Here is a 24,551-nt window from a genome sequence, read left to right on the forward strand (position 1 = left end):
TCTCTGTCGCCTCCACTGTCCCCAGATATTCAATGTTGCACCACCACCGGGTTCGTGGTAAACTTTTTAAGGTGAGATCGGTAGCGGCGCCGTCACCAGCGCCTCTAAACTCGTCCCTTTACAGGACTTTCTCTCCAGTCTTTTCCACGCCGCTCCCTCACCCTCTATCATCCATTTACGTATCATTGCCACATTGGCGGCCCAATAGTAATCGCCCAAGTTCGGTAGTGCCAATCCTCCTCTGTCCCTACTACGCTGAAGGAACCCCCTCCTTACTCTCGGAACTTTCCCTGCCCACACGAAGCTCGTGATGCTCCTTTCTATTTTATTAAAAAAGGTCTTGGTGATTAGTATAGGGAGACATTGAAATACAAATAAGAACCTCGGGAGGACCATCATCTTAATTGCTTGCACCCTGCCCGCCAACGACAGAGGCTGCATGTCCCACCTCTTGAAGTCCTCCTCCATTTGTTCTACCAACCGTGTCAGATTAAGTCTGTGCAAGGTTCCCCAGCTCCTAGCAATCTGAATCCCCAGGTATCGGAAGTTTCTTTTCACTTTCCTTCGAGGCAAGCCTTCTATCTCTCTACTCTGGTCCCCTGGATGTATCACAAATAATTCACTCTTCCCCATGTTTAGCCTATACCCAGAGAAATCCCCGAACCCCCTCAAAATTCGCATAACCTCTATCATCCCCCCCGCTGGGTCCGACACGTATAACAATAGGTCATCCGCGTATAACGAGACTCGGTGTTCTCCCCCTCTAACCACCCCTCTCCATTTCCTGGAGTCTCTCAACGCCATGGCCAGAGGTTCAATTGCCAACGCGAACAACAATGGAGACAGCGGGCATCCCTGTCTTGTTCCCCTATATAGTCGGAAATACTCCGATCTATGTCGACCTGTAACTACGCTTGCCGTTGGAGCCCCATAAAGAAGTCTAACCCAGCTAATAAACCCGTTCCCAAACCCAAACCTCCTTAACACTTCCCATAAATACTCCCACTCCACCCTATCAAATGCCTTCTCTGCGTCCATTGCCGCCACTATCTCTGCCTCCCCCTCCACTGGGGGCATCATTATCACCCCTAATAGTCGTCGCACGTTGACATTCAGTTGTCTCCCTTTTACGAACCCTGTCTGGTCTTCGTGCACCACCCCCGGGACACAGTCCTCTATCCTCGATGCCAGTACCTTTGCCAACAATTTGGCGTCCACGTTCAATAATGAAATGGGTCTATAGGACCCGCACTGCAACGGATCTTTATCCCTCTTCAAAATTAACGATATCGTCGCCTCCGACATCGTCGGGGGTAGAGTCCCCCCTTTCCTGGCCTCATTGAACGTCCTCACCATCAACGGGGCCAACAAGTCCACATATTTTCTGTAATACTCCACCGGGAACCAGTCTGGTCCTGGGGCCTTCCCTGCTTGCATGCTTCCCAGTCCCTTAATAACCTCGTCCACCCCAATCAGTGCCCCCAATCATGGGAGAAAGTTAACTCATGTGAGGGTTGCACTTGCATCATAGATGCATGGCTTGAGGGTCCTCACTGGTCTGCTGCTCCCACCTCACCCTCTGCACAGGTGGGGTCCTGCTCCTCACCTGCCAGCTCAAGGGTTCTCTCCTTATAGGGTGTTAGGCTTCTCAGCTGTGCCCGCCCATGCCAGTTGTGCATGAGTTTGTGCTGCAATGAGACAGATGGAGAGAATGTAGGTGGGAGTCCTGCCAGGTCAGATAGTGATGAAGACTGGCATGCGTGGGATGAGTGGGAGCAGGGATGTGAGGAGCCGATTATCTATTGAGGGGACCATGGGAAGTGGAGGGGCGGGGGGCCATGAAAGGTGTTGGGAATTTGTGAGGCGGCTAGGTGAGAGATCACCGTGGAGGTGTGATGGGTGTGTAAAGGGATACAGCGGTGTACATCAGGGGGCAGACTTAGCCTCGCTGAGTGAAGAAGGTAATTCATCTTTTTCTGGCACTGCTGCTCTATTCGCTTATAGAGCGAGCTGGCAATGATGCCAACAACCTTCCAGGTGGGGTTGGTGACCTAGTTTGATGGACATCCAGGAATTTGGTGAGGGCTCCATCAGTGAATCGTGGTGCTGTCTCCCTGACTGCAATCCCCCCGACTGGACTTGGAACAAGTGCTGGGAAGACGTTTAAAAGGAGCACCACAATGATTACAGAGATAAAGTTTTCCCAGACGAGCGTATCAGAGGCAAGCCGCCACGAGCGTGGAGTGAATCATGTGGAAAAAAATACATTTTGTTAAAGAGGCCAGATATTTGGTGCAGTTTCCCCACTATTGGCACCGGTGGGATTCTCACCGGTTTGCTCACCGGAACTGACACTCTGAAAAAATATAGTAAGATTCTGCCTTTTCTTGCCACGATGAAAATGTAATAAAGTTTGGATCCACTTTCTATGGCTTACCTCATAAGTGTTGCATTTCCAGTAAAGGGCCCAAATCTAATGTCTTCATAGGGTTGGTGGAAACCCAAGATATGTAAAGCTTCCTCCTGGGTAATTGGTGGAAGACTGCGGAAAATAACACAATAAATCTTTACATTATCTTAAACAGTTACAACTTGTTTTAGAGATCACTATTGCTTACCCTTTTGGAACATGAGGTTTTTAATCCAGCGACAAAGTACACTTTATTTCTATTGAAAAGGAAGTAAGCATGTCGTTGGATATTGGCTTGCACTATTCTCAAAGGATGATCATTATGAGGAATAGTATGGTCTACATTTTAAAAAATATCCGGTCCATTTTGCTTTCAATTTTATCAAATCATAATTTGTTAAATTGGAATGAAAAATTAAATCCCAAATATATTGGAATTGTGAATTAATTCTCTCGATTGTATTTTATCCACTTAAACTATTTTCTCAAAAATAGCCACGAAGAATTCACCAGTAATGAATTTCCTCCCTACACCCATTTTGTTTTTCCTGTGTATCCTGCACCTTTGAGAATGCCACTCTTGACGAGGAAGTGTAGGAGAGAGGAGATTTAAGGACAACCGTTACATCTCCTGAGTTTGTATAGAATTAAAAAAATTCATTTAGGGGATGTGGTTAGGCCAGCATTTATTGCCCATCCCTAGTTGCCCTTCAGAAAATGGTGGTGTCTTCCGGTTGCGGCGATGCACTGCTAAGCCGCACGTTTCGGCAGCTCCCGTTCTAACGGACTTTTGGGCTCTTTTCAGGAGCCCCAATGGAATTTTTTTTTTGACCAAACCCAGTGTCGGGTGACGAAGGAAGGAGACCCCCGGGTGTGTATGGAAAGGATCGGCGGTAGTGGCCAGATTGCGAAGGATCCTTTGGAGCAGCAGCAGAGAAGAGAAGGAAGAAGCAAGATGGCGACGGATGGAGCCCAGGCGAGGAATTCCTCCGACGGTGTGTGGAGGAATTAAAGAAGGAGGTGCTGGCGCCGATGTTACTGGCAATCGAAGGGCTAAAGGAAACGCAAAAGGCCCAGGCGATAGAGCTCCGTGGGGTGAAGGCGAAGGCATCCGAAAACAAGGATGAGATTCTGGGCCTAGCGGTAAAAATGGAGACGCACGAGGCCCTACAAAAGAGGTGTATCGAAAGGCTCGAAGTCCTGGAGAACAGCTCGAGGAGAAAGAACCTCCGGATTCTGGGTCTCACCGAGGGAGTGGAGGGAGCTGACGTTGGGGCTTATGTGAGCACGATGCTCCATTCGCTAATGGGAGCTGAGGCCCCCTCGGGCCCCCTGGAGGTGAAAGGGGCTCACCGGGTCCTTGTGAGGAGACCAAAGGCTGGAGAACCACCAAGGGCGATAGTGGTGAGATTTCACCGCTTCACCGACAGAGAGGCGGTTTTGAGCTGGGCCAAGAAGGTACGGAGTAGCAGGTGGGAGAATGCGGTGATACGAATGTATCAGGACTGGAGCGCGGAGGTGGTGAGAAGGAGGGCTAGCTTAAATCGGGCCAAGGCGGTGCTTCACAAGAAGAAAATAAAATTTGGGATGCTGCAGTCGGCGCGTTTGTGGTTCACGCACCAAGGCAAACGTTACTATTTTGAAATGTCGGATGAGGCATGGACCTTCATTCAAGAAGAGAAACTGGACCAGAACTGAGGGACTGATGCTGTGGGGGAGACGACGATGTCGATGTATAAGAATGTAAATTGGGGAACGGGAGGTTCACAGTATCTAGATGATAGACAGGGTTTTTCTCTTCTTGATGGGGGGGACACTGAGAAATGTGGGCGCCGGTGGAAAACGGGACTGAGGGGGGGGGGGGGGGATGGGGAATGGGGGAGCTGCGCATGGGGGGGCGGGGCCTATCCAGGAAAGTGCAGGGTTTTTTCCCGCGCTAGGGAAATGATGGCGGGAAGATAGGCGCAGGAAGGATGAGAGTTCCACACACCGGGGGGGGGTTGTCAAGGAGAGAGCGGGGGAAGCCGGGGTCAGTTGGAGTCAGCTGACTTTCGGAAGCATCATGGGGGGAGTAACCATGCTAGATGAGAGGAGCTAGCGGGCCGGGGGGCGGGGGGGGGCGGTGTTAACTGGGTTGCTGCTGCTGGGAGCGAGTGGGAGTTGGCAAGGGAAGAGGTGGTCGGGACGGGAGGGCACCGCCTGGGGGACGGGTGGGTGCGCGGGACCTGGACGGGGGACTGGCCTAGAATAGGGGATGGCTAATCGGCGGGGGGATGGCCCCCCAATCCGGCTGATCACGTGGAACGCGAGAGGCCTAAATGGGCCGATTAAGAGGGCCCGAGTGTTCGCGCACTTAAAAGGACTGAAGGCAGACGTGGTCATGCTTCAGGAGACGCACCTGAAGGTGGCGGATCAGGTTAGGTTAAGGAAAGGATGGGTGGGACAGGTGTTCCACTCGGGGTTGGACACGAAAAACAGAGGGGTGGCGATATTGGTGGGCAAACGGGTGTCGTTAGAGGCTAGGAATATAGTGGTGGACAACGGGGGTAGATATGTGATGGTGAGTGGCAGATTGCAGGGAAAGGAGGTCATGCTGGTAAATGTATATGCCCCGAACTGGGACGACGCGGGATTTATGAAGCGGATGCTGGGATCCCGGACCTTTAGGTGGGAAGCCTGGTAATGGGGGGCGGATTTCAATACTGTGCTGGATCCAGGGTTAGATCGGTCTAGATCGAGGACCGGAAGAAGGCCGGCAGCGGCCAAGGTGCTTAGGGGGTTTATGGACCAAATGAGGGGGGGGGGGGGGGGCGGAGAGAGAGTAGATCCGTGGAGATTTGCTAGGCCGCTGGGAAATTGGGAGAGTCAGGGATGAAACGGGAACTACGGAGCGGAGAGCAGGGAAGGTAAATGAGGTGTTTAAGACCTTTTATAAAAGAGGCTATATAGGTCCCAACCACTGGAGGGAAAAGAGGGGATGCAACAGTTTCTGGACCAACTAAGGTTCCCGAGGGTGGAGGAGCAGGAGGTGGCAGGTCTGGGGGCACCAATTGAGGTGGATGAGGTGACTAATGGGCTGGGGAACATGCAGGCAGGGAAGGCCCCGGGACCAGACGAGTCACCCGGTGGAATTTTACAGGAAGTATGTGGACTTGTTGGCCCCGCTGCTGGCGAGAACCTTTAACGAGGTCAGAGAAGGGGGGAGTCTACCCCCGACAATGTCGGAGGCGACGATATCACTAATCCTGAAGCGGGATAAAGATCCGCTGCAATGCGGGTCATATAGGCCTATCTCGCTCCTGAATGTAGACGCCAAGTTGCTGGCAAAAGTGCTGGCGACGAGGATCGAGGATTGTGTCCCAGGGGTGGTGCATGAAGACCAGACAGAGTTTGTAAAAGGGGAGACAACTGAATGTCATCGTGCGACGGCTGTTGGGGGTGATAATGATGCCCCCAGCGGAGGGGGAGGCAGAGATAGTGGTAGCGATGGATGCAGAGAAGGCATTCGATAGGGTAGAGTGGGAGTATCTATGGGAGGTGTGGAGGAGGTTTGGGTTCGGGGAGGGGTTTGTCAGTTGGGTCAAACTCCTATATGGGGCCCCAGTGGCAAGTGTAGTCACAAATCGGCAGAGATCGGAGTATTTTTGGCTACATAGGGGAACAAGGCAGGGGTGCCCCCTGTCCCCATTACTGTTTGCGCTGGCAATTGAACCACTGGCCATAGCGTTGAGAGACTCTAGGAAATGGAGGGGGGTGGTTAGAGGGGGAGAGGAACATCGAGTGTCACTCGACACAGATGACCTACTGCTCTGCTATATGTGGCGGATCCTGTAGGGGGGGATGACAGAGGTTATGCAGATATTGAGGGAGTTTGGAGATTTTTCGGGATACAGGCTAAATATGGGGAAGAGTGAGCTTTTCGAAGTACACCCCGGGGATCAGGGAAGAGGGATAGACGCCCTGCCGTTAAGGAGAGTGGAAAGGAGCTTCCGATATTTGGGGATTCAGGTAGCTAGGAGCTGGGGAACTCTACACTAACTCAATCTGACGCGGCTGGTGGAGCAGATGGAGGAGGATTTCAAGAGGTGGGATATGCTGCCGCTCTCACTGGCGGGCTCAATCTGACGCGGCTGGTGGAGCAGATGGAGGAGGATTTCAAGAGGTGGGATATGCTGCCGCTCTCACTGGCGGGCAGAGTGCAGGCGGTAAAAATGATGGTCCTCCCAAGGTTTCTTTTTGTGTTTCAATGTCTCCCCATTTTGATCACTAAGACCTTTTTCAAGAAAATAGACAGGAGTGTTATGAGTTTTGTGTGGGCAGGGAAGACCCCGAGGGGAAGGAGGGGGTTCCTGCAGCGCAGCAAGGATAGAGGGGGACTGGCGTTGCCGAATCTGGACGACTACTACTGGGCCGCCAATGTGGCGATGGTTTGCAAGTGGATGAGGGAGGGAGAGGGGGTGTCGTGGAAGAGGCTGGAGATGGCGTCCTGTAAAGGAACGAGCCTAAAGGCGCTGGTGACGGTGCCGCTACTGCTTTCCCCGAAAAGGTATACCACAAACCCAGTGGTGGTGGCAACCTTAAGGATCTGGGGGCAATGGAGGCGACACAGGGGGGCGACGGGTGCCTCGGTGTGGTCCCCGATCAGGAATAACCATAGGTTTGTTCCAGGAAGGATGGACGGAGGGTTCCAGAGCTGGCATCGGGCAGGAATTAGGAGATCGAGAGACTTGTTTATTGACGGGGAGTTTGCGAGCCTGGGAGCGCTGGAGGAAAAGTATGAGTTGCCCCCTGGGAATATTTTTAGATATATGCAAGTGAGGGCGTTTACGAGGCAACAGGTGAGGTAATTTCCGCTGCTCCCGACACAGGGGATCCAGGATCGAGTGATTTCGGGGGTATGGGCCGGGGAGGGCAAAGTGTCCGAAATATATCAGAAGGTGAGAGACGAGGGGGAGGCGCTGGTAGAAGAGCTGAAGGGAAAATGGGAAGAAGAACTGGGGGAGGAGATTGAGGAGGGGCTGTGGGCTGATGCCCTATGTAGGGTAAATTCCTCTTCCTCGTGTGCCAGGCTTAGCCTGATACAATTCAAGGTTCTACACAGAGCACACATGACGGGAGCAAGACTGAGCAGGTTCTTCGGAGTGGAGGACAGGTGCGGGAGGTGCTTGGGAAGCCCGGCGAACCACACACATATGTTCTGGTCGTGTCCGGCACTGGATGAGTACTGGAGGGGAGTGGCAAGGGTGATTTCAACGGTGGTGAAGGTCCGAGTCAAGCCAGGCTGGGGGTTAGCTATATTTGGGGTAGCGGAAGAGCCGGGGGTGCAGGAGGCGAATGAGGCCGATATTCTGGCTTTTGCGTCCCTGGTAGCCCGGCGAAGGATCTTACTTATGTGGAAGGAAGCAAAACCCCCTGGCGTGGAGGCCTGGATAAACTATATGGCAGGGTTCATAAAACTGGAACGGATGAAGTTTGCGTTGAGAGGATCGGTTCAGGGGTTCTCCAGGCGGTGGCAACCATTCCTTGAATATCTCGCGGAACGTTAAGGGAAAATAGATCGTCAGCAGCAGCAGCCCAGAGGGGGGGTGGGGGGGGGGGGGGAGAAGAGGGGAGCACTATTTCTTGTTACGTTGCTAGTTCACTATTTTATTTAAATAATGTTACTTATTAGCTATTGTGTTATTTTTTATGTTGATTTGTAAAGTGGAAAAATTGTGTTTGAAAACTCTAATAAAATATATTTTTAAAAAAAGAAAATGGTGGTGAGTTGCCTTCTTGAACCGCTGCAGTCCTTCACGTGTAGGTACACCCACTGTGCTGCTAGGGAGGGAGTTCCAGGATTTTGTCCCAGCAACAGCGAAGGAACGGCGATATATATTTCCAAATCGGGTTGGTGAGTGACTGGGAGGGGAACCTTCAGGTGGTGGGTTTCCCAGGTATCTGCTGCTCTTGTCCTTCTAGATGGTAGTGGCCGTGGGTTTGGAAGGTGCTGACTAAGGAACCTTGGTGAGTTACTGCAATGCATTTTGTAGATGGTACACACGGCTGCCACTGTTCATCGGCAGTGGAGGGTTTGAATGTTTGTGGAAGGAGGAGCACCATCTTTTTACTTGGTACTGACTTTAATAACGTTAGATCCTTACTACAGCCTCCATTTCCTCTCAGACAGTAGGTGTTGCTAATATAGAATAGGTGCACCAGCACATCAGGGTTGTGGGCTGTTACTTGCAATAGGAATTCCCCTTCAAAGACAGGGTGTCACTCGTCCTTTTCTTCAACCATATTCCTGTATCACGAAACATTGAGTGCTTTTTTAAAAGACATTTCATGTTTCCTCTGATATTCTGTTGTACTCATTTACACAGATACATCTTTTATTTCTCTCACTATTGTTTTCTTTTCTCGCACAATTTAATCATCTCCCATCCTCCACCTAATCCCAGACTATGTTTTTTTTTCCGAACCCTTTCCTCTAACTGTTGTTCTCCATAAGCTGATGACATTCAATTTTATCACCCCACTGCATATTTTGACCACTCCACTGGCTCACTTGTCACACTGGTCATTTGTCCAACATCTGATAATGAACATTAATTTCCTCCAATAGTGGGACAACTGAAGCTGTGATCGTTGGACCCGGACCCCACTTCAAATATTATTCCCTAGCCACTAGTTCCTTCCCTGGCAACTGTCTGAGGCCGAGCCAGACTGTTCTCAAACATGGCATTGCAGTTGACCAAGACCAAGAGAAGACACCTCCATAACATCATCCAATTCCATCTTACCTTGGCCCAGATATTTGCAGAGAGTCTTATCTGTGCCTTTGTTACCTCTGGACTTATTCCAATGATCTCCTGGCCAGCAACTTCACCTTCCACCTTGTATAAAAACTTATACTCATTCAAAATTCTTGCCTGAATGTGAACTCTCAACAAGTCTCCTTCACCAATCACCATGTGGTTGCTCACCTAGATTGGCTCCCATACCAAAAATGACTTAATTTTAAAATTCTCATCCTTTTTTAAAAATCCTTTCTTGCTCTTTCCTATCTCTGTAAACTAACAAATTTTTGGCGCTTTTCCAATTCTGGTCTCTTGCACACCCCCAATATTAATTGCTTCACCGCTACTATCAGTGCTTTCATCTGCCTTGGTCCCAGATTTCCTCCACCTCTCTTCCCTACACTTTATGATACTCCATAAAACCTACATTATGACCAAAGAGCTGTTATAATAGCTACTTCTTGAACTCAATAGCAATATTTTACACGGTCAGTGCTAAGCAGCTTGAGATGTTTGGCTATGTTAAAGACATTGTACAAATGTAGGTTGTTGTCAATGTTCATCTGTAGCCTCTCCAAGGTCTTGTGAAATGGCATTGATCTAAAACGTTAACTTTACGGCCAGGATTTTCCCTTGAATCTGAATTCAAGGGATGCAAAATTTGGCTACCCAACAAAATGCCCATTTACTTCTGGTGGGAATTTCCAGTCACGCTTACAATATCTTTCTCTCTCTACAGATGCTGTCTGACCTAATGAACATTTACGGTATTTCATACGGATTTCCAACATCTATAGTATTTATTTTTATAAAATCTATGGTGCAGCATGTAGTAGCTGTAAACCCATGTCTCATCATTGCATGACGCAGTTCCCTTTTGTATCAATCATTTTGTCAAAGTTTCACTTTTCTGTAATGTACCCGGTAAAAGTAGAACATCAAGGGTCTTGGTTTTCATTCTACCACATAAGAAAAGATTATTCAAGTATGTGAAATACTGCATGCTACGATACTCTGTCAGAAATTGCCACTATGATTGAATGTTATATACAAAACAAATAAAATGGGCCTTTAAATTAAGAGAACTGAGAGTGATGCTCCATATTGGGAAAAAAAATAGCCACACCTTCCTGTTCCACAGGTACTGAATAAGTAATTCCAGCATGAAACTAAAGAAGAAATTCCACATGAAGTCTTGTATTGTGGACGACTGATGCAATACCTGGAAGAAGACAGGAGAGAGAAGAATTAAAGATGAATCAAGATTTTTTAATATATGTTGTCACTGTCCTAAGGTTCTAATTTTAAAAGATGGGATTGGGAAATAATATATCCTTTGAATATTCAATTAATAAAAATGTTCAAGGATGACGTATATAGAGGGCAATATGTATAAAGGTGGGCAGCATTAATAAATCAAAAACGTTTTACGATGAGCCTCAAGGGGGTTAAGAGGTGCAACATTAGTCAAAATTTTCCCAGTACAGTCATATTCCATATGGTATTCGGTTTGTGCAACATATTAGCAAACACCACCCCTCCACTCTCAGTTTCTCTGACCCGAGTCTTCCATCTTGTTCCCTTTCCCCATCAATGGCAGTCGTGCCTTCAAAGAGCAAAGTAGACCCAAGTACCACTTAGAGTGATATCCTTCCTTAACCCCTTCACCAGGCTCTCCTCCTCACATTCTTGCTCTTTGATCAAGCTTTGGTCATATCTCTTAATCCCTCTTTTTATTGGCTCAATGTCCATGTTCCTCCTGCCTCACTGAAATGTCTGAGAACATTTTTCAACATTAAAGGCAAGTTGCTGTTGTATTCTCTAGGATGTTTAAAAAAAAAAAAATTAGCTCATCTTGTACGGTTGATTACAACTGATGTAGCATTCCATAAATTTGCAATGACTAAATCACAATCCTTTACCTTTCAATATCCAATTACGTCATTCAATTCAGATCTTTTCACCTCTGAGATTAGAGTTTGAATCCAGACTAGGCTGAGGAAACCAGAAATTTCCTTCTTGCCTTCCATTTGCAAGGAAGTAGTTTGGTCTGTCCCAACTCCAAATAAGCTTATAACTTGCCACTAATTACCAGTCTTCCTGAAACGAGGTCAGGATGTCCGATGCAAAATGAAAAAAACCACAAAACCACTTCCATAAAATACATGTTAATGATGTAAGAAAACAAGTCTAGTAACTGTTCCTGATATAAAGCTTTATGCAGCAGAAATTGTGTGGAGAGTGGTGTCTACCTATTCCCTATCAAGAGCAAAATTGTTATTCAAAGAACTTAGAAGTGTCTGGACAAATGCATCACTTTTGTGCAGACCACTAATTAAACCGGTGGATTGGGCATTTAATATAGAAATGCTGAATAACCTGAAGAAAATGCCTTTCACATCCTCAGGGTATCCTAAAGCACTGTGGCTTCACAGCGCAGGGTTCCAGGTTTGATTTCCAGCTTGGGTCACTGTCTGTGCGGAGTCTGCACGTTCTCCCAGTGTCTGCGTGGGTTTCCTCCGGGTGCTCCGGTTTCCTCCCACAGTCCAAAGATGTGCAGGTTAGGTGGATTTGCCATGTTAAATTACCCTTAGTGTCCAAAAAGGTTAGGAGGGGTTATTGGGTTACGGGGGTGGGGTGGAAGTGAGGGCTTAAGTGGTTCGGTGCAGACTCAAATGGGCCGAATGGCCTCCTTTTGCACTGTATGTTCTATGTCTATGTCTAAATCACTTTACAGTCACTGCAGGCTACCATGATGGTTGATTTGGGCTCAGCAGAATACACAAATAGTCGTGGGCAGGATTTTCCAGCCCCGGCTGTCTCTGGGATCATCTGGTCCTGCTGAAAGTCAACAGGCTTTTGGTTGGGGCGGCGCATGGCAATGCCAGAAAAGCCCGGCCTGCATGACTGGCAGATTGACCAGTTGCATCAAATTTTCTACTCACTTTCTAGCTTTAGCTGCATCAGAGGGACCAGTAACATAGCCTCATGATTCCCTTTACCATAAAATCCAGGCCATCAGCACTCTTCTTTATTATTAATGTGCAATTTCGGCATCAACCTCGTGACAGTATGCGTGCAGTTAAATGTGGCATTTAGGAATTTTGTGTAAGAAATGCACTGCTTCTCCTGCAATTTCTCTACACTGGCACCTCAGAGGGATTTGGCACTGATATACATGGAGCAGCATGGCATTGGAGGAAATCAGTGATAAAAATGAAAAATGCTGCAACTACTCAGTAGGTCTGACAGTATCTGTGGAGAAAGAAACAGAATAAATGTTTCAGGTTGGTGTCCCAAGGAACATATTCTGTTTCTCTTTCCATAGATTCTGCCAGACCTGCTGAGTGTTATGGGCCAGGGTTTAGAGAACCCCAAAGTATATCATGGGGTTCACCTGACCCACAACTTTTAATAGATTGTTGTATGGGGAGCACACGGCACACACTACAGGCGTGGTACAGCTGAAATGGAAAAGTATTTTTTAAAAGCAAAACAATGTTTATTCTATGAACTCAAGTTAACCTTTTTAAAACATAGTGAACATCTTAGCAACCATCAATTCAAATACAACCCCCAAAGAATACAACGCTAAGTAATCCTTAATAACTTTCCAAACAACATCCAGAAGACAAAAGAAACACCTTTCAACAGAAGCACATTAGGTTTACATTCACTACGGAGAACATTTATAATTCTGAATTCACCAAATGATTAAGAGATAGTCTTTTCCTGGCAGAGAAATCAACAGTACACCTGCTGTGTCTGGCTTCAGCTCCAACACAGAAAACGAAACTAAAACCCACCCTGCAGCAAACAGCCTAAAACAAAAGTAAAAGGCTGACTGACAGCCCAGCTCCACCTACACTCTTGACATCACTGATAAACACCCATTTCTTAAAAGGTACATTTCTTAAACACCCATTTCTTAAAGGTACTCTCACATGACATGAGTATTTAGAGCTTTATTTGCCTTTACAGACATTTAAGGGCAGAGTCTTCCCAAAATGCAGAGTGTTGGCTCAGGTGAGAAAAATGGTGTGAAGCTCACAGGCTTCACGGCCACCTTTTTTCACTGCATTGAACACGTGTGACTCGCTCTTCCCATTTTAAAGTACACCACATCAGCGGGGGTGGGGGACAGGGCCTAAGGATGCCGGCAAGGTCAGGAATCTCAAGATCGGGGCACCTTTTAAAAACATGTCGCTGATGTCCCACTTTTTAAAAATTTTTTTTATAAAAGTCCCCGTCCCCGCTGCACCCCACAGACATCAGGAAACCATCCGGCCAAAGCAACTCTTCCCCAAAGCAACAAGGGCACGCACCCCCACCCCCCACCATTCCCCCCAAAGCAACAGGGCACCCCCTCCACAACACCGACTTCAGGGAACCTCCCCTTTGCCAACATCGGGGAACAAGCCCCCCCCACCCTCCCAACCCGCACAATACCGACAATCGTGGAACCTCCCCTCCACAATGCCAACAATGGAACACTACCAATCCCCACCCCCCGGCATCGGGGCATCTCCCGTCCTCCTCTCAAGCATTGGAGCTTCCCCTTCTCCCACTCCCACTCCCAACCCCTCACAGGCAAGGGAGTTTCCTCTGTTCCTCTCAAAACAGGCATTGGGGCTCTCCTGGCTTCACCCCACAGGTATCAGAGGTCTTACTTCCTCCCCCACTGGCATTGGGGTTCTCCCATCTATCCCACGAACAGGCATCAGAGCTCTTCCCCCCCCCCCCCTCACCCCTCACAGGTATCAGGGCTCTTCCCCCAACCCTCACAGGCATTGGGGCTCTCCCCCTTCACCACACACAAGAGAAAACCCTCCAATGGGACTCTCCAGAGGGCCTGTCCCAGACAGTGCCAATCTTGCAGTGTCAGGGCATTTATGTGCTAAGTTACAAACATTATTAATAATTAATTCTAACATCTGAATCGTGCTAATTATTACAAGTGTTGGTATTCATCCTCCCTCATACCCAGGCTCACACATCATGACTAGATCTGAATGAGTTAAAACCATGAGATTTGGACAGGCTGAGTGAGTGACAAATGCATGGCAGATACAGTATAATGTGGATAAATGTGAGGTTATCTGCTTCAGTAGCAAAAATATGAAGGCAGATTATTATTTGAATGAGTGTAAATTGAGAGAGTTGGATACTCAGTGAGACATTGTGTCCTTGTGCATCAGTCACTGAAAGTAAGCGCGCAGGTACAGAAGGCAAATGGTATGTTGGCCTTCATAGCGGAGGATTGGAGTATAGGAATAGGATTGATTTACTGCAATTGTCTATGGCATTGGTGAGGCCACATCTGGAGTATTGTGTGCAGTTTTGGTGCCCTTATCTGAGAAAGGATGTTCTTGCTATGGAGGGTGTGCATCGAAGGTTTACTTGACTGATTCCTGGGATGGCATATGAAGAGAGACTAAGTTGGTTAGGATTATATTCACTGGAGCTCAGAAGATTGAGAGGGGATCTCATAGAAACTTATAAAATTCTAACATGGTAGATTCAGAAAGAATGTTCCCATTGCTGTGGGAGTCCAGAACTAGGGGTCTATTTTGAGGATAAGGGGTAAACCTTTCAGGACTGAGGTGAGAATACATTTCTTCACCCAGAGAGTGGTGAATCTGTGGGATTCACTACCACAAAAAGTAGTTAAGGCCAAAACGTTTGTAATTTCAAGAAGGATTTAGGTATAGCTCTTGGGGCTAAAGGGATCAAGAGATATGGGAAAGAAGGTGGGATCAAGGCATTGAATACGATCAGCCGTGATAGTAATGAATGGCGGAGCAGGCTCGAAGGGCTGAATTGCCTCCTCCTCCTCCTGCTTCTATTTTTTATGTATATTTCTATGAGAAGCTAAATGCCCACCAAATTGGAAGATTTAAATAAGGGAAGCTTTCTATTCAGGGAGCAAGATGCAGTGGTAAGTAAAGTTATGTTACGCATTAAAAAAGATAAAAACACCGGCAGAATTCTCCCAAGTCCCCGACGATGGGTTCAATGGCAGGCCTGGTGAGAGAATATGTCAGGGGACCAAAAATCGGTTTCACGCTGGTGTAAATTTATAGTGGTATCTTCCGATGGTAACTGCCATGGCAGGTGAGAATACCCACAGAGGCCAGCGTCAACCTCATTTGCATATCGTTAATTGGATGTAGACGAAGGCTTGAACCCGCGCACTAAATTCTCCACAAAGCTGGAGGGAAAACACACAGGCGTAGGGCAGCACGGTGGCGCAGTGGTTAGCATTGCTGCCTCATGGCGCCGAGGTCCCAGGTTCGGTCTCGGCTCTGGGTCACTGTCCAAGGATATTCTCCTCGTGTTTGCGTCCCTGCAACCCAAAGATGTGCCGGTTAGGTGGATTTGCCATGCTAAATTGCCCCTTAATTGGAAAAAAAATAAATAAATTGGGCACTCTAAATTTAGGCGTGAAACATATTTGGAACAACGTGGCATATACGTGTTAGTATATGCCAGTTCCACCTGCCATAAGACTGGTCTGATTGACAACATTGTAAATAGGGCTCGAGCTATGCAATCTGAAAATCGCTCATTGTCACAAGTAGGCTTCAAATTAAGTTCTTGTGAAAAGCCCCTAGTCGCCACATTCCGGCGCCTATTCGGGGAGGTTGGTACGAGAATTGAACCGTGCCTCTGGCCTGCCTTGGTCTGCTTTAAAAGCCAGCTCTTTAGCCCTGTGCTAAACCAGCCCATCTTGATGCTGAAATAGGGTGCATCAAAACCATCCTGCAGGATATTGGCTACATTGATAATATCATTGCTTGCTGCATATTGCGCAGACTATGAATGGACCTAGAAATGTCTCCCTCAGATTATCCTGGACTTGCAAGGTGTCTCACAAAATTGAGCAACCAGTGAAACTAGCCATTCATGCTGTTACTATGCAGTAGCAACATAAATGGTATTCTCCATTAACATGCTACAGTCAAGCCAATAAGATGTTCTGCCTATCATACAAATGACTAATGAGGTATGTGAATTTCAGTGCCAGTATAATGCCACATATGTAGGCCATACATCATAATTACTGGCAATCGTATCAAATAGTTTGTCTCTTCAGCTGTTCGCAACAAAGTACAAACTATATCCAACTAACCTGTGCCTGCAAATCGTGTCCAACATTAGATGTGATTCCATGATTGTAAAACACATGCTGAATAATCCTGATTGTGCTAAGAATTATATTAACAATCATTTTTAGATTATCAGTCAGGCTAGTAGTGTGGCTCACATACCTGTGCTAGAAGCTACGTATATTTATACACAGGGCCCTGATCCTTGCAGAGAGAAGGACCATGTATGCATTGCACCTTTTTCAACTAAACTAAAGCTTCGGGGACAGCCATTCCCTAGTTCATTCCCCATGGCCTTGTCCAGAGTCGACCTTCCTGGTTTGAATTTAAACAGAATTGGCAGTTAACTGTTCCCTGGTGCATTCTCCACAGCAATACCTCGACCAATCAGGATCCACTTGCCAACCAATCAGCACTCTCTTATGCAGCATAAATTGTTGTTCCCTATACAAATGGTATTCTTGCAAATCTGTCCTGATGAGTGCAAAACAAAAAGCTTCAACAGCATGTCTCTTTATATAGCATTATTCAAGTTCTGTATTACCAAATGAATATGTGGTACATTAAAGTGAGACATATTTTGGATTGGACATTTAGTTTGTACCCTGCCTGCCTTTTAAAATGACATTACTCAATATACAGGAAGCTCCCACTTTTGTGCTACCCACATTGGGCCCTCCACCAATGTCACCAAAAAGCTGATTAGCTAAGCATTCACTTATTTTGGCTGTATTTTCCTACACATAATTAACTACACTTTAAAAACAAATTGTCGCCGGTGAAGCACTTTGGCACAGCCCGAGAGTATAGATGGCATTATGCAAACACCATGGGCGTCATTCTCCGACCCCCCGCCGGGTCGGAGAATGGCCGTTGGCCGCCGTGAATCCCGCCCCCGCCGAAGTCTCCGGTACCGGAGATGGGGCGGGAATCGGGCCGCGCCGGTTGGCCGGACCCCCCGCTCAATTCTCCGGCCTGGATGGGCCGAAGTCCCACCCAGAAATTGCCTGTCCCGCCGGCGTAAATTAAACCTGGTATTTACCGGCAGGACCAGGCGGCGTGGGCGGGCTCCGGGGTCCTGGGGGGGCGCGGGGCAATCTGACCCCAGGGGGTGCCCCCACGGTGGCTTGGCCCGCGATTGGGGCCCACCGATCTGCGGGCGGGCCTGTGCCGTGGGGGCACTCTTTCTCTTCCGCCTCCGCCACAGCCTCCACCATGGCGGAGGCGGAAGTGACTCTCCCCACTGCACATGCGCGGGAAACTGTCAGCGGCCGCTGACGCTCCCGCGCATGCGCCGCATTTCCGCGCCAGCTGGCGGGGCAACAAACGCCATTTCCGCCAGCTGGCAGGGCGGAAATCCCTCCGGCGCCGGCCTAGCCCCTCAATGTTGGGGCTCGGCCCCCAAAGATGCGGAGCATTCCACACCTTTGGGGCGGCGCGATGCCCGTCTGATTGGCGCCGATTTGGGCGCCAGTCGGCGGACATCGTGCCGTTGGGGGAGAATTTTGCCCCATATCTTTCTCTGTATCTGTAACAAAAATCAGAAGCAATTAAGACACTAGAGACACTTATAAATATATAGTGTAGAAACACTAGAATTTAACCAACTCCTAGACATACATTTGTATAATAAATTCTGTTTTTGATTAAAAGTGCTTAAGACTTTTAATCAAAAACAGAAATTAATTATACAAATTTAGTTAACGTTAAGAGAAAAAAAAAAAACTTATTTCAACCTGTACAGAACAAAACTAGTTCAAACTCAAAACAGAAGTAAAACCAATTCCCAGAGCCTCAGCCCAGCTCCACCCACACAATGTCATTACTGAAGCCATGTGATAAGACAAAAACAATTCTCAAAGGGACACTCCCATGACAACATGGATTACAAAGTACACCTTAAACTACAATGGTCTCATTAACACAAAAAGTCTCCTTTTATGCACACAAGATGACGGTGGTCAAATGCGTGCATTCCGATCTGAACCCAAGTTAGTGTCTGTGGATTTCTCCTCAGAATTCTCCCAGATGCTAATCACATGAAGGTTTCCAAACCCCACTCCCAAAAAGACACTTTAAAATCTTCTCTCATGCTTCACCTTAGCGGTTTGCATTCAGAAATCCAGACCAGATTTTTCAAATGACACTTTTAAACAAAGCCTCTTCTCCACTTTTTTTTCTTATAAATTTAGAGTACCCAATTAATTTTTTCCAATTAAGGGGCAATTTAGTGTGGCCAATCCACCTAGCCTGCACATCTTTAGGTTGTGGGAGCGAAACCCACGCAAACACGGGGAGAATGTGCAAACTCCACACGGACAGTGACCAGAGCTGGGATCGTACCTGGGACCTCGGCGCTGCGAGGCAGCAATGCTAACCACTGCGCCACCATGCTGCCCTCACTTCTCCACTTTTAACAGCGAATCGAAGTCCAGGATTTTACGCCAACCCGTTTTATGATTTTTGTCTTGACTGCTGTGCAAACTCCTCAAAATTCCTTTAACTCTCAAATCCCAGAGTGTATTAAAATGGTATCAGACGTTTCATTTACCTTTGAAGGCTGCTGTCCCACTTCAATTTTGGTTATTGCAATTGTCTCTAACTCAAAACACTTTGTTTACTCTCCCTTGAGTTCTCCTGAACAAACCTTGGTCTCTGTTCACTTAACTCCAGACTTCTTGAACACCTCTCCATTTCCTTAGTTTCCTTAATGAGCTGGACTTCAGATTTCCGGCATCAGTTTTCTTAACCATCACTTCATATATGGGTTTTCTTCTAGCAAGGTTGAGAAAGATTTTCCCTCTTTAGCTTTTTAAAACCAACTGCTTCTCGCAGATCTCTCTCACTACCTATCTCCAACTGTAAACAAATTAGCTAAATTAAGCTTCCCTAGCTTACAAGACCTCAGCTTCTAAGCAACCATGCTGATTTATGGTTCTCCATCACCTAGCTCTCTCTAAGCACAATTGAAACACAGTTAGAACGTAACCAACTCCTAGACATAGCATAGGTTTTACCCTTCCAGGCCACAGAAACATTGAATTAAACACACTTAAAACTATACCTATTTTCTAATATAAATCCCTTAAAACTACCTTTGTTTTCCTAACACTATCATAATTGTCACAAACCAGATCAGGAAAAATTGTTGGTATCCTAATGACTTGCGTTGAAAATAGGAAATTATAGCATATTTAAAAAAAACAGACGTACAATGCTACTTTTGAAAAGATACACCAGAAGAAACCACTTCAAATTCATATAATTGGAAAGGAACAGTTATTCTTTGACATTTTGGAATTTTCTTATTTTACAACAACTTTCCTTTATGTAGTGAAGTGTCCCAAGAACTCTGGATAAATACAACACAACGTATTTACACATACAGATAAGCTTTACCATTTAAGCATGCAATGCCCCAGTCCCAATTCAAATAATGAATTCGGAATCCATAAAAATTGAAAGAAATACTGACCACCTCCTAAGATCCAAAACCTTGCGCTGTTTCATTTCTTCCAAAACCGCATATGGAGAGGAATCATTGTTTTTTTTGTTGTGTTTCTCCAATGGTTTCATCTTCTTTGTATTTTGTTTCTTTAAGCTACCTACAAAAGAAACAAAATTCTTTTTCATGGCTGTAACAAAGCCACTGAACTGAAATTTAAAGCCTTAGCCAGCCAAGCAGTCAACAGCAGATGGGGCATGGATTGTAATGGAAACCATTATTATAAAAACATGCATTGTATTAAAATCAAGGGCAAACCAATCAGATACTATATTTATAAAATGTAATCTTACCGTAGAATTTAAAAAAAAATAATTAAACTTTAGTGGTAAGTGAGCTGTTACATCACTTCTAACGTTATACAACATCTGCATTCAGTTGATTTAATATGGCTAATATACCCCTCAGGGAATTTGTCGTTAAAAACTGTCTCACTCAAAAAGAAACTAGTGTGTGTGGAAATAGAATGGCCTAGAATGGTGAATAGCAGACAAGAGTTACTTTAATAAAGGGAGGGTAGTCCAACACATTTCTTAAAAGTCTTTTTATTCAGCAATAATATTGCCTGTACGAGGCCCGGTTACACCTCACCGGGTCCTCTCTCCTTTCTAATCAGCTCTACAATGACCAAGCTTTTATACTGGCAGCACGATAGCACAAGTGGATAGCACTGTGGCTTCACAGCGCCAGGGTCACAGGTTCGATTCCCGGCTTGGGTCACTGTCTGCGCGGAGTCTGCACATTCTCCCCGTGTCTACGTGGGTTTCCTCCAGGTGCTCCGGTTTCCTCCCACAGTCCAAAGACGTGCAGGTTAGGTGGATTGGCCGTGCTAAATTGACCTTAGTGACCAAAAAGGTGAGGAGGATAGGGTGGAAGTGAGGGCTTAAGTGGGTCAGTGCAACTTGATGGGCCGAATGGCCTCCTTTTGCACTGTATGTTCTAAACTAGTGCTGAGTAAGCTACCCCGCCCACAGCAGGGGAGTTCACAGTTCCAATGAGCATGGGGAAACAATCATCCTCAGCTGGATGAGTCACGTGCAGGTTATTACACCCCTCGCCCTCAAGTCAGACAACAAAAAATGGTGCAAACCTGCAGTAGCCGGACAACAAAGGAAAAAACAAACAGCGTTTCATATAACAAGGCGATACTGAACGGGGCAGCAGGAAGGGCCAGCGTGTACGATCATTATGTTTGGGCCATAACCCCCACTAGTCAGACAGGGGACAAAGTCACCAGCAGCCGAACCGGGGGTAGCGTACGTGAGCTGTGTCTGACCCATCAACCAAGAGCCAATCGGCACGGCAGTCCTTCCAGCTACAGAGAGGGACCAGGTGGAGGATTGCAACTGACAACGTCCAGCTCTACAACCTGTATCACCCGAACATCTGGCATAACGTTAGTGTTGGAAAAGGGGATTAACAGCATATTCTGAAACACCAGAGGAGCTGTTACCCGGACGTTCTTCCTATACATTTCAGTTACATAAAACAGCAGGCTCCCTCGCACACCACCACAGCAGGAGCAATATTCCCGTACGGAATGCCCAGCCAACCCAGCGGCAACGGAGTCAGCAACATGCGCAGCCGCATATTGCGTCTGCATCCGCACTGAACACACCCGCCAGTGTCTCTGGTCATCGACTATCAGCCGCAGGCAACTGTCAGCGCAACTGTAGCACAACCCACCAACCAACCGGTCGCGGACCAGTCCAGGCAACAAAACGACACAAGGTTTCGACAGGGCAGCATCAAACTCAAAAATGGACACCCCGGTGAACCACTTTGCCGCAGCAAATATTTTCGCAGAGATAGCTCATCCAAACAGAAGGCACACCGATAGCACCAATTCACCCTCATTGGCAGTTTAACAAAGCAAGGGGTGTCCGATGAGTTTCTTAAGTCTTTTTATTCAGCAACAACATTACTTCCACGAGGCCTGGTACACCTCACCTGGTCCTCTCTCTATTATCTACTGATGAGCGGTGCACCAGTTGTGGCGCTCTAGGGGGTTAATGTACGAATATGGGGAGAAGGCCGGTTGTCTCTTGGCTGGTCAGCTGAGGCGAAAGGCGGCCTTCCTAGAGACTATTCAGATTCGGAGTCTGGGGTGCACCGGTATCTGCACCGAATAAAGCTAATGGGGTGTTTGAGGCGTACAATAAGAATCTATATAGTTTGGAGCTGCCTCCTGGGGAGCAGTCGGATATGGTGGAGTTTCTGGAGGTGTTGGAGTGTCCTAAGGTGGAGGAGGAGGATCGAGAAGGGTTGTAGATGCCGTTGGGGGTGGAGGGGGTCCGAACAGCTACTGGGCGAATGCAGGTGGGAAAGGCGCCGGGGTCGGACGGGTTCCCGGAGGAATTTTAGAAAACGTTTGTGGATCAATTGGTGCCATTATTGGTGGAGATGTTAGAGGATTCGGTAGTACGGGGGTCTCTTCTGGAGACAATGCATCGATTTCACTTTTGCTGAAGAAGGATAAGGATCTGGTAGAGTGTGGTTCATATCGCCTGATCTCCTTACTGAATGCGGATTGCGGTTGGAGGATGTCTCCCTCAGGTTATTGGGGAGGGTCAGACGAGGTTTATGAAGGGTTGGCTTTGTCGTTTAATGTGAGGTGGCTTTTAAACATCGTCCTATCCCTGGCGGAAGGGCGACAGCAGGAGATTATTGTGGCATTGGCTGCCAAGAAAGCTTTTGATAGGGTCGATTGGGGGTATTAGTTTGAGGTATTGGAACGGTTTGGGATGGGGCCTAAATTTGTGTTGTGGGTTCATAGAATCATAGAACTTATGGTGCAGGAGGTGGTAATTCGGCCCATTTGAGTCCACACCATCCCTTGGAAAGAGCACCCTATTTAAGCCCACGCCTCCACCCTATCCTTGTAACCCAGTAACCCCACCTAACCGTTTGGACACTAAGGGCAATTTAGCATGGCCAATCCACCTAATGTGCACATCTTTGGACTGTGGGAGGAAACCGAAGCACCCGGAGGAAACCCACGCAGACAGAGAGAGAAAGTGCAAATTCCACACAGTCACCCCAGGCCAGAATTGAACCTGGGTCCCTGGAGCTGTGCCAACCATTGTGCCACCAAGCCACCCAACCATTCAGTTATATGGTGCGCCCAAGGCTAGCGTCCGTACAAATAATGTGAATTCGGGATATTTTGAGCTGCAAAGGGGAATGAGGCAGGGGTGCCCTATGTCCCCCACCTCTTGTTGACAACCCAAACGGGCGCCGGAGTGTGGCGACTAGGGGATTTTCATAGTAACTTCATTGTAGTGTTTAAGCCTACTTGTGACAATAATAAATATTATTATAATTCAGCTTTTGGCCATTGCTCTTGGGGCCTCTGATAAATGGATCTGATTCTCACAATGGGTGATATCATGGTGCTGCTGAAGCATTTTGGGGCTTTTTCAGGATATAAACTGAACTGGAGGAAAGGCGAGTGTTTTCTGGTCATTCCACTGGGATGGGGGGTTAGTTTAGTGTGGGGGAGGGGGGTTACCGTTTGTTTAACGGGCTCTCATTTTAGATACTTGGTGTGGAGGTAGCTCAGGGTCGGGCCCGTCCGCAAATTGAATTTTGATGAGCTTGGTGAGTAGGGTCAAGGCTGACTTAGAGGTGGGATAGTCTTCCTCTGTCCTTGGCGGGCAGAATTCAATCGGTGAAGATTAAAGTTTTACCACGGTTTCTATTTATGTTCCAGTGTTTGCCGATTTATCTTCCAAAATCCTTCTTTGGGAGGGTGGAGATATTGATTTTGTCTTTTATTTGGGCCGGTAAAGTGGCTAGGATTGAGAGGATGGTCCTTCAGAGGGATCAGCAGTCAGGCGACTTGGCAGAGCTGACTTGATATATTATCACTGGGCAGCGAATGCGGAGAATGTACTGGGGTGGTGTGAGGATCCTGAAGCTGTATGGATGCGGACGGAGTCGGGGTTATGGGGGGGTTTGGGGTTAGGGGCTTTAGTATGGCCACACTGCCCTTTTCTCTGGGAAAAATATTCAGTAAACTCGGTGGTGGTCTCTACGCTGAAGAAATGGAGACAATTTTGGCTGAACCTTAAGTTGGGGGCGGTACTGAAGCTGGTGCCAATTTGTGTGAACCACATGTTTGAGCCGACGAGGCTGGATGCCAGATTTAAGGAATGGGAGGAGAAAGGGGTGGAAGGGATGAGAGATTTGTTTTGGGGAGGGACGATTTGCAAACCTGGAGGAGTTGTCAGAAAAATGTTGGGTTTCACAGGGGGATACAATTGGGTGTCTACAGGTTCACAATTCCGCGAAAAAGATCTTTCCGACATTCCCTGTGGTGCCCCCGTCCTCGTTGTTGGGGAGGGTTCTGTCCCTGACTGGAATGGAGGAGGGGAGTACCTGGGGGATTTATGGTAGAATTATGGTGGAGGACGCAGTGGCGGTGGAGGGGGGGCAAAGCCAAGTTTTAAGGAGTTTGGGTTGGATTTGGAGGAAGGGGTGTGGTGTGAAGCCGTGTGGAGGGTGAATGCAACGACTTCATGTGCGAGATTAGGGCTGATACGGTTAAAGGTAATGCATAGGGACCACTTGAAAAAGTGTAGGATGAGCAGGTTGTTTGCGGGAGTGGAGGACAAGTGCAAGCATTGTAAGGGGTGGCACGGTACCACAGTGGTTAGCACTGTTGCTTCACAGCGCCAGGGTCCCAGGTTCGATTCCCCGCTTGGGTCACTGTCTGTTCAGAGTCTTCACGTTCTCCCCGTGTT

At 47.4% G+C, this 24,551-nt stretch overlaps 1 protein-coding gene across 1 annotated transcript in view; it reads right to left on the bottom strand.

The window, feature by feature from the left end:
* ercc5 (excision repair cross-complementation group 5) overlaps window positions 1-24,551 on the bottom strand; it is a 211,813-nt gene that overhangs the window by 139,014 nt on the left and 48,248 nt on the right. The window contains exons 4-6 of the mRNA XM_072475900.1: window positions 19,777-19,906; window positions 10,319-10,414; window positions 2,438-2,542 (exon numbers count right to left, since the gene is read on the bottom strand). Coding sequence (XP_072332001.1) covers window positions 2,438-2,542; window positions 10,319-10,414; window positions 19,777-19,906 — 331 coding nt within the window. The remainder of the gene's footprint in view (window positions 1-2,437; window positions 2,543-10,318; window positions 10,415-19,776; window positions 19,907-24,551) is intronic.

This window comes from Scyliorhinus torazame, chromosome 15 (genome assembly GCF_047496885.1).
Source record: "Scyliorhinus torazame isolate Kashiwa2021f chromosome 15, sScyTor2.1, whole genome shotgun sequence".
In the NCBI taxonomy this organism is placed as follows: domain Eukaryota; kingdom Metazoa; phylum Chordata; class Chondrichthyes; order Carcharhiniformes; family Scyliorhinidae; genus Scyliorhinus; species Scyliorhinus torazame.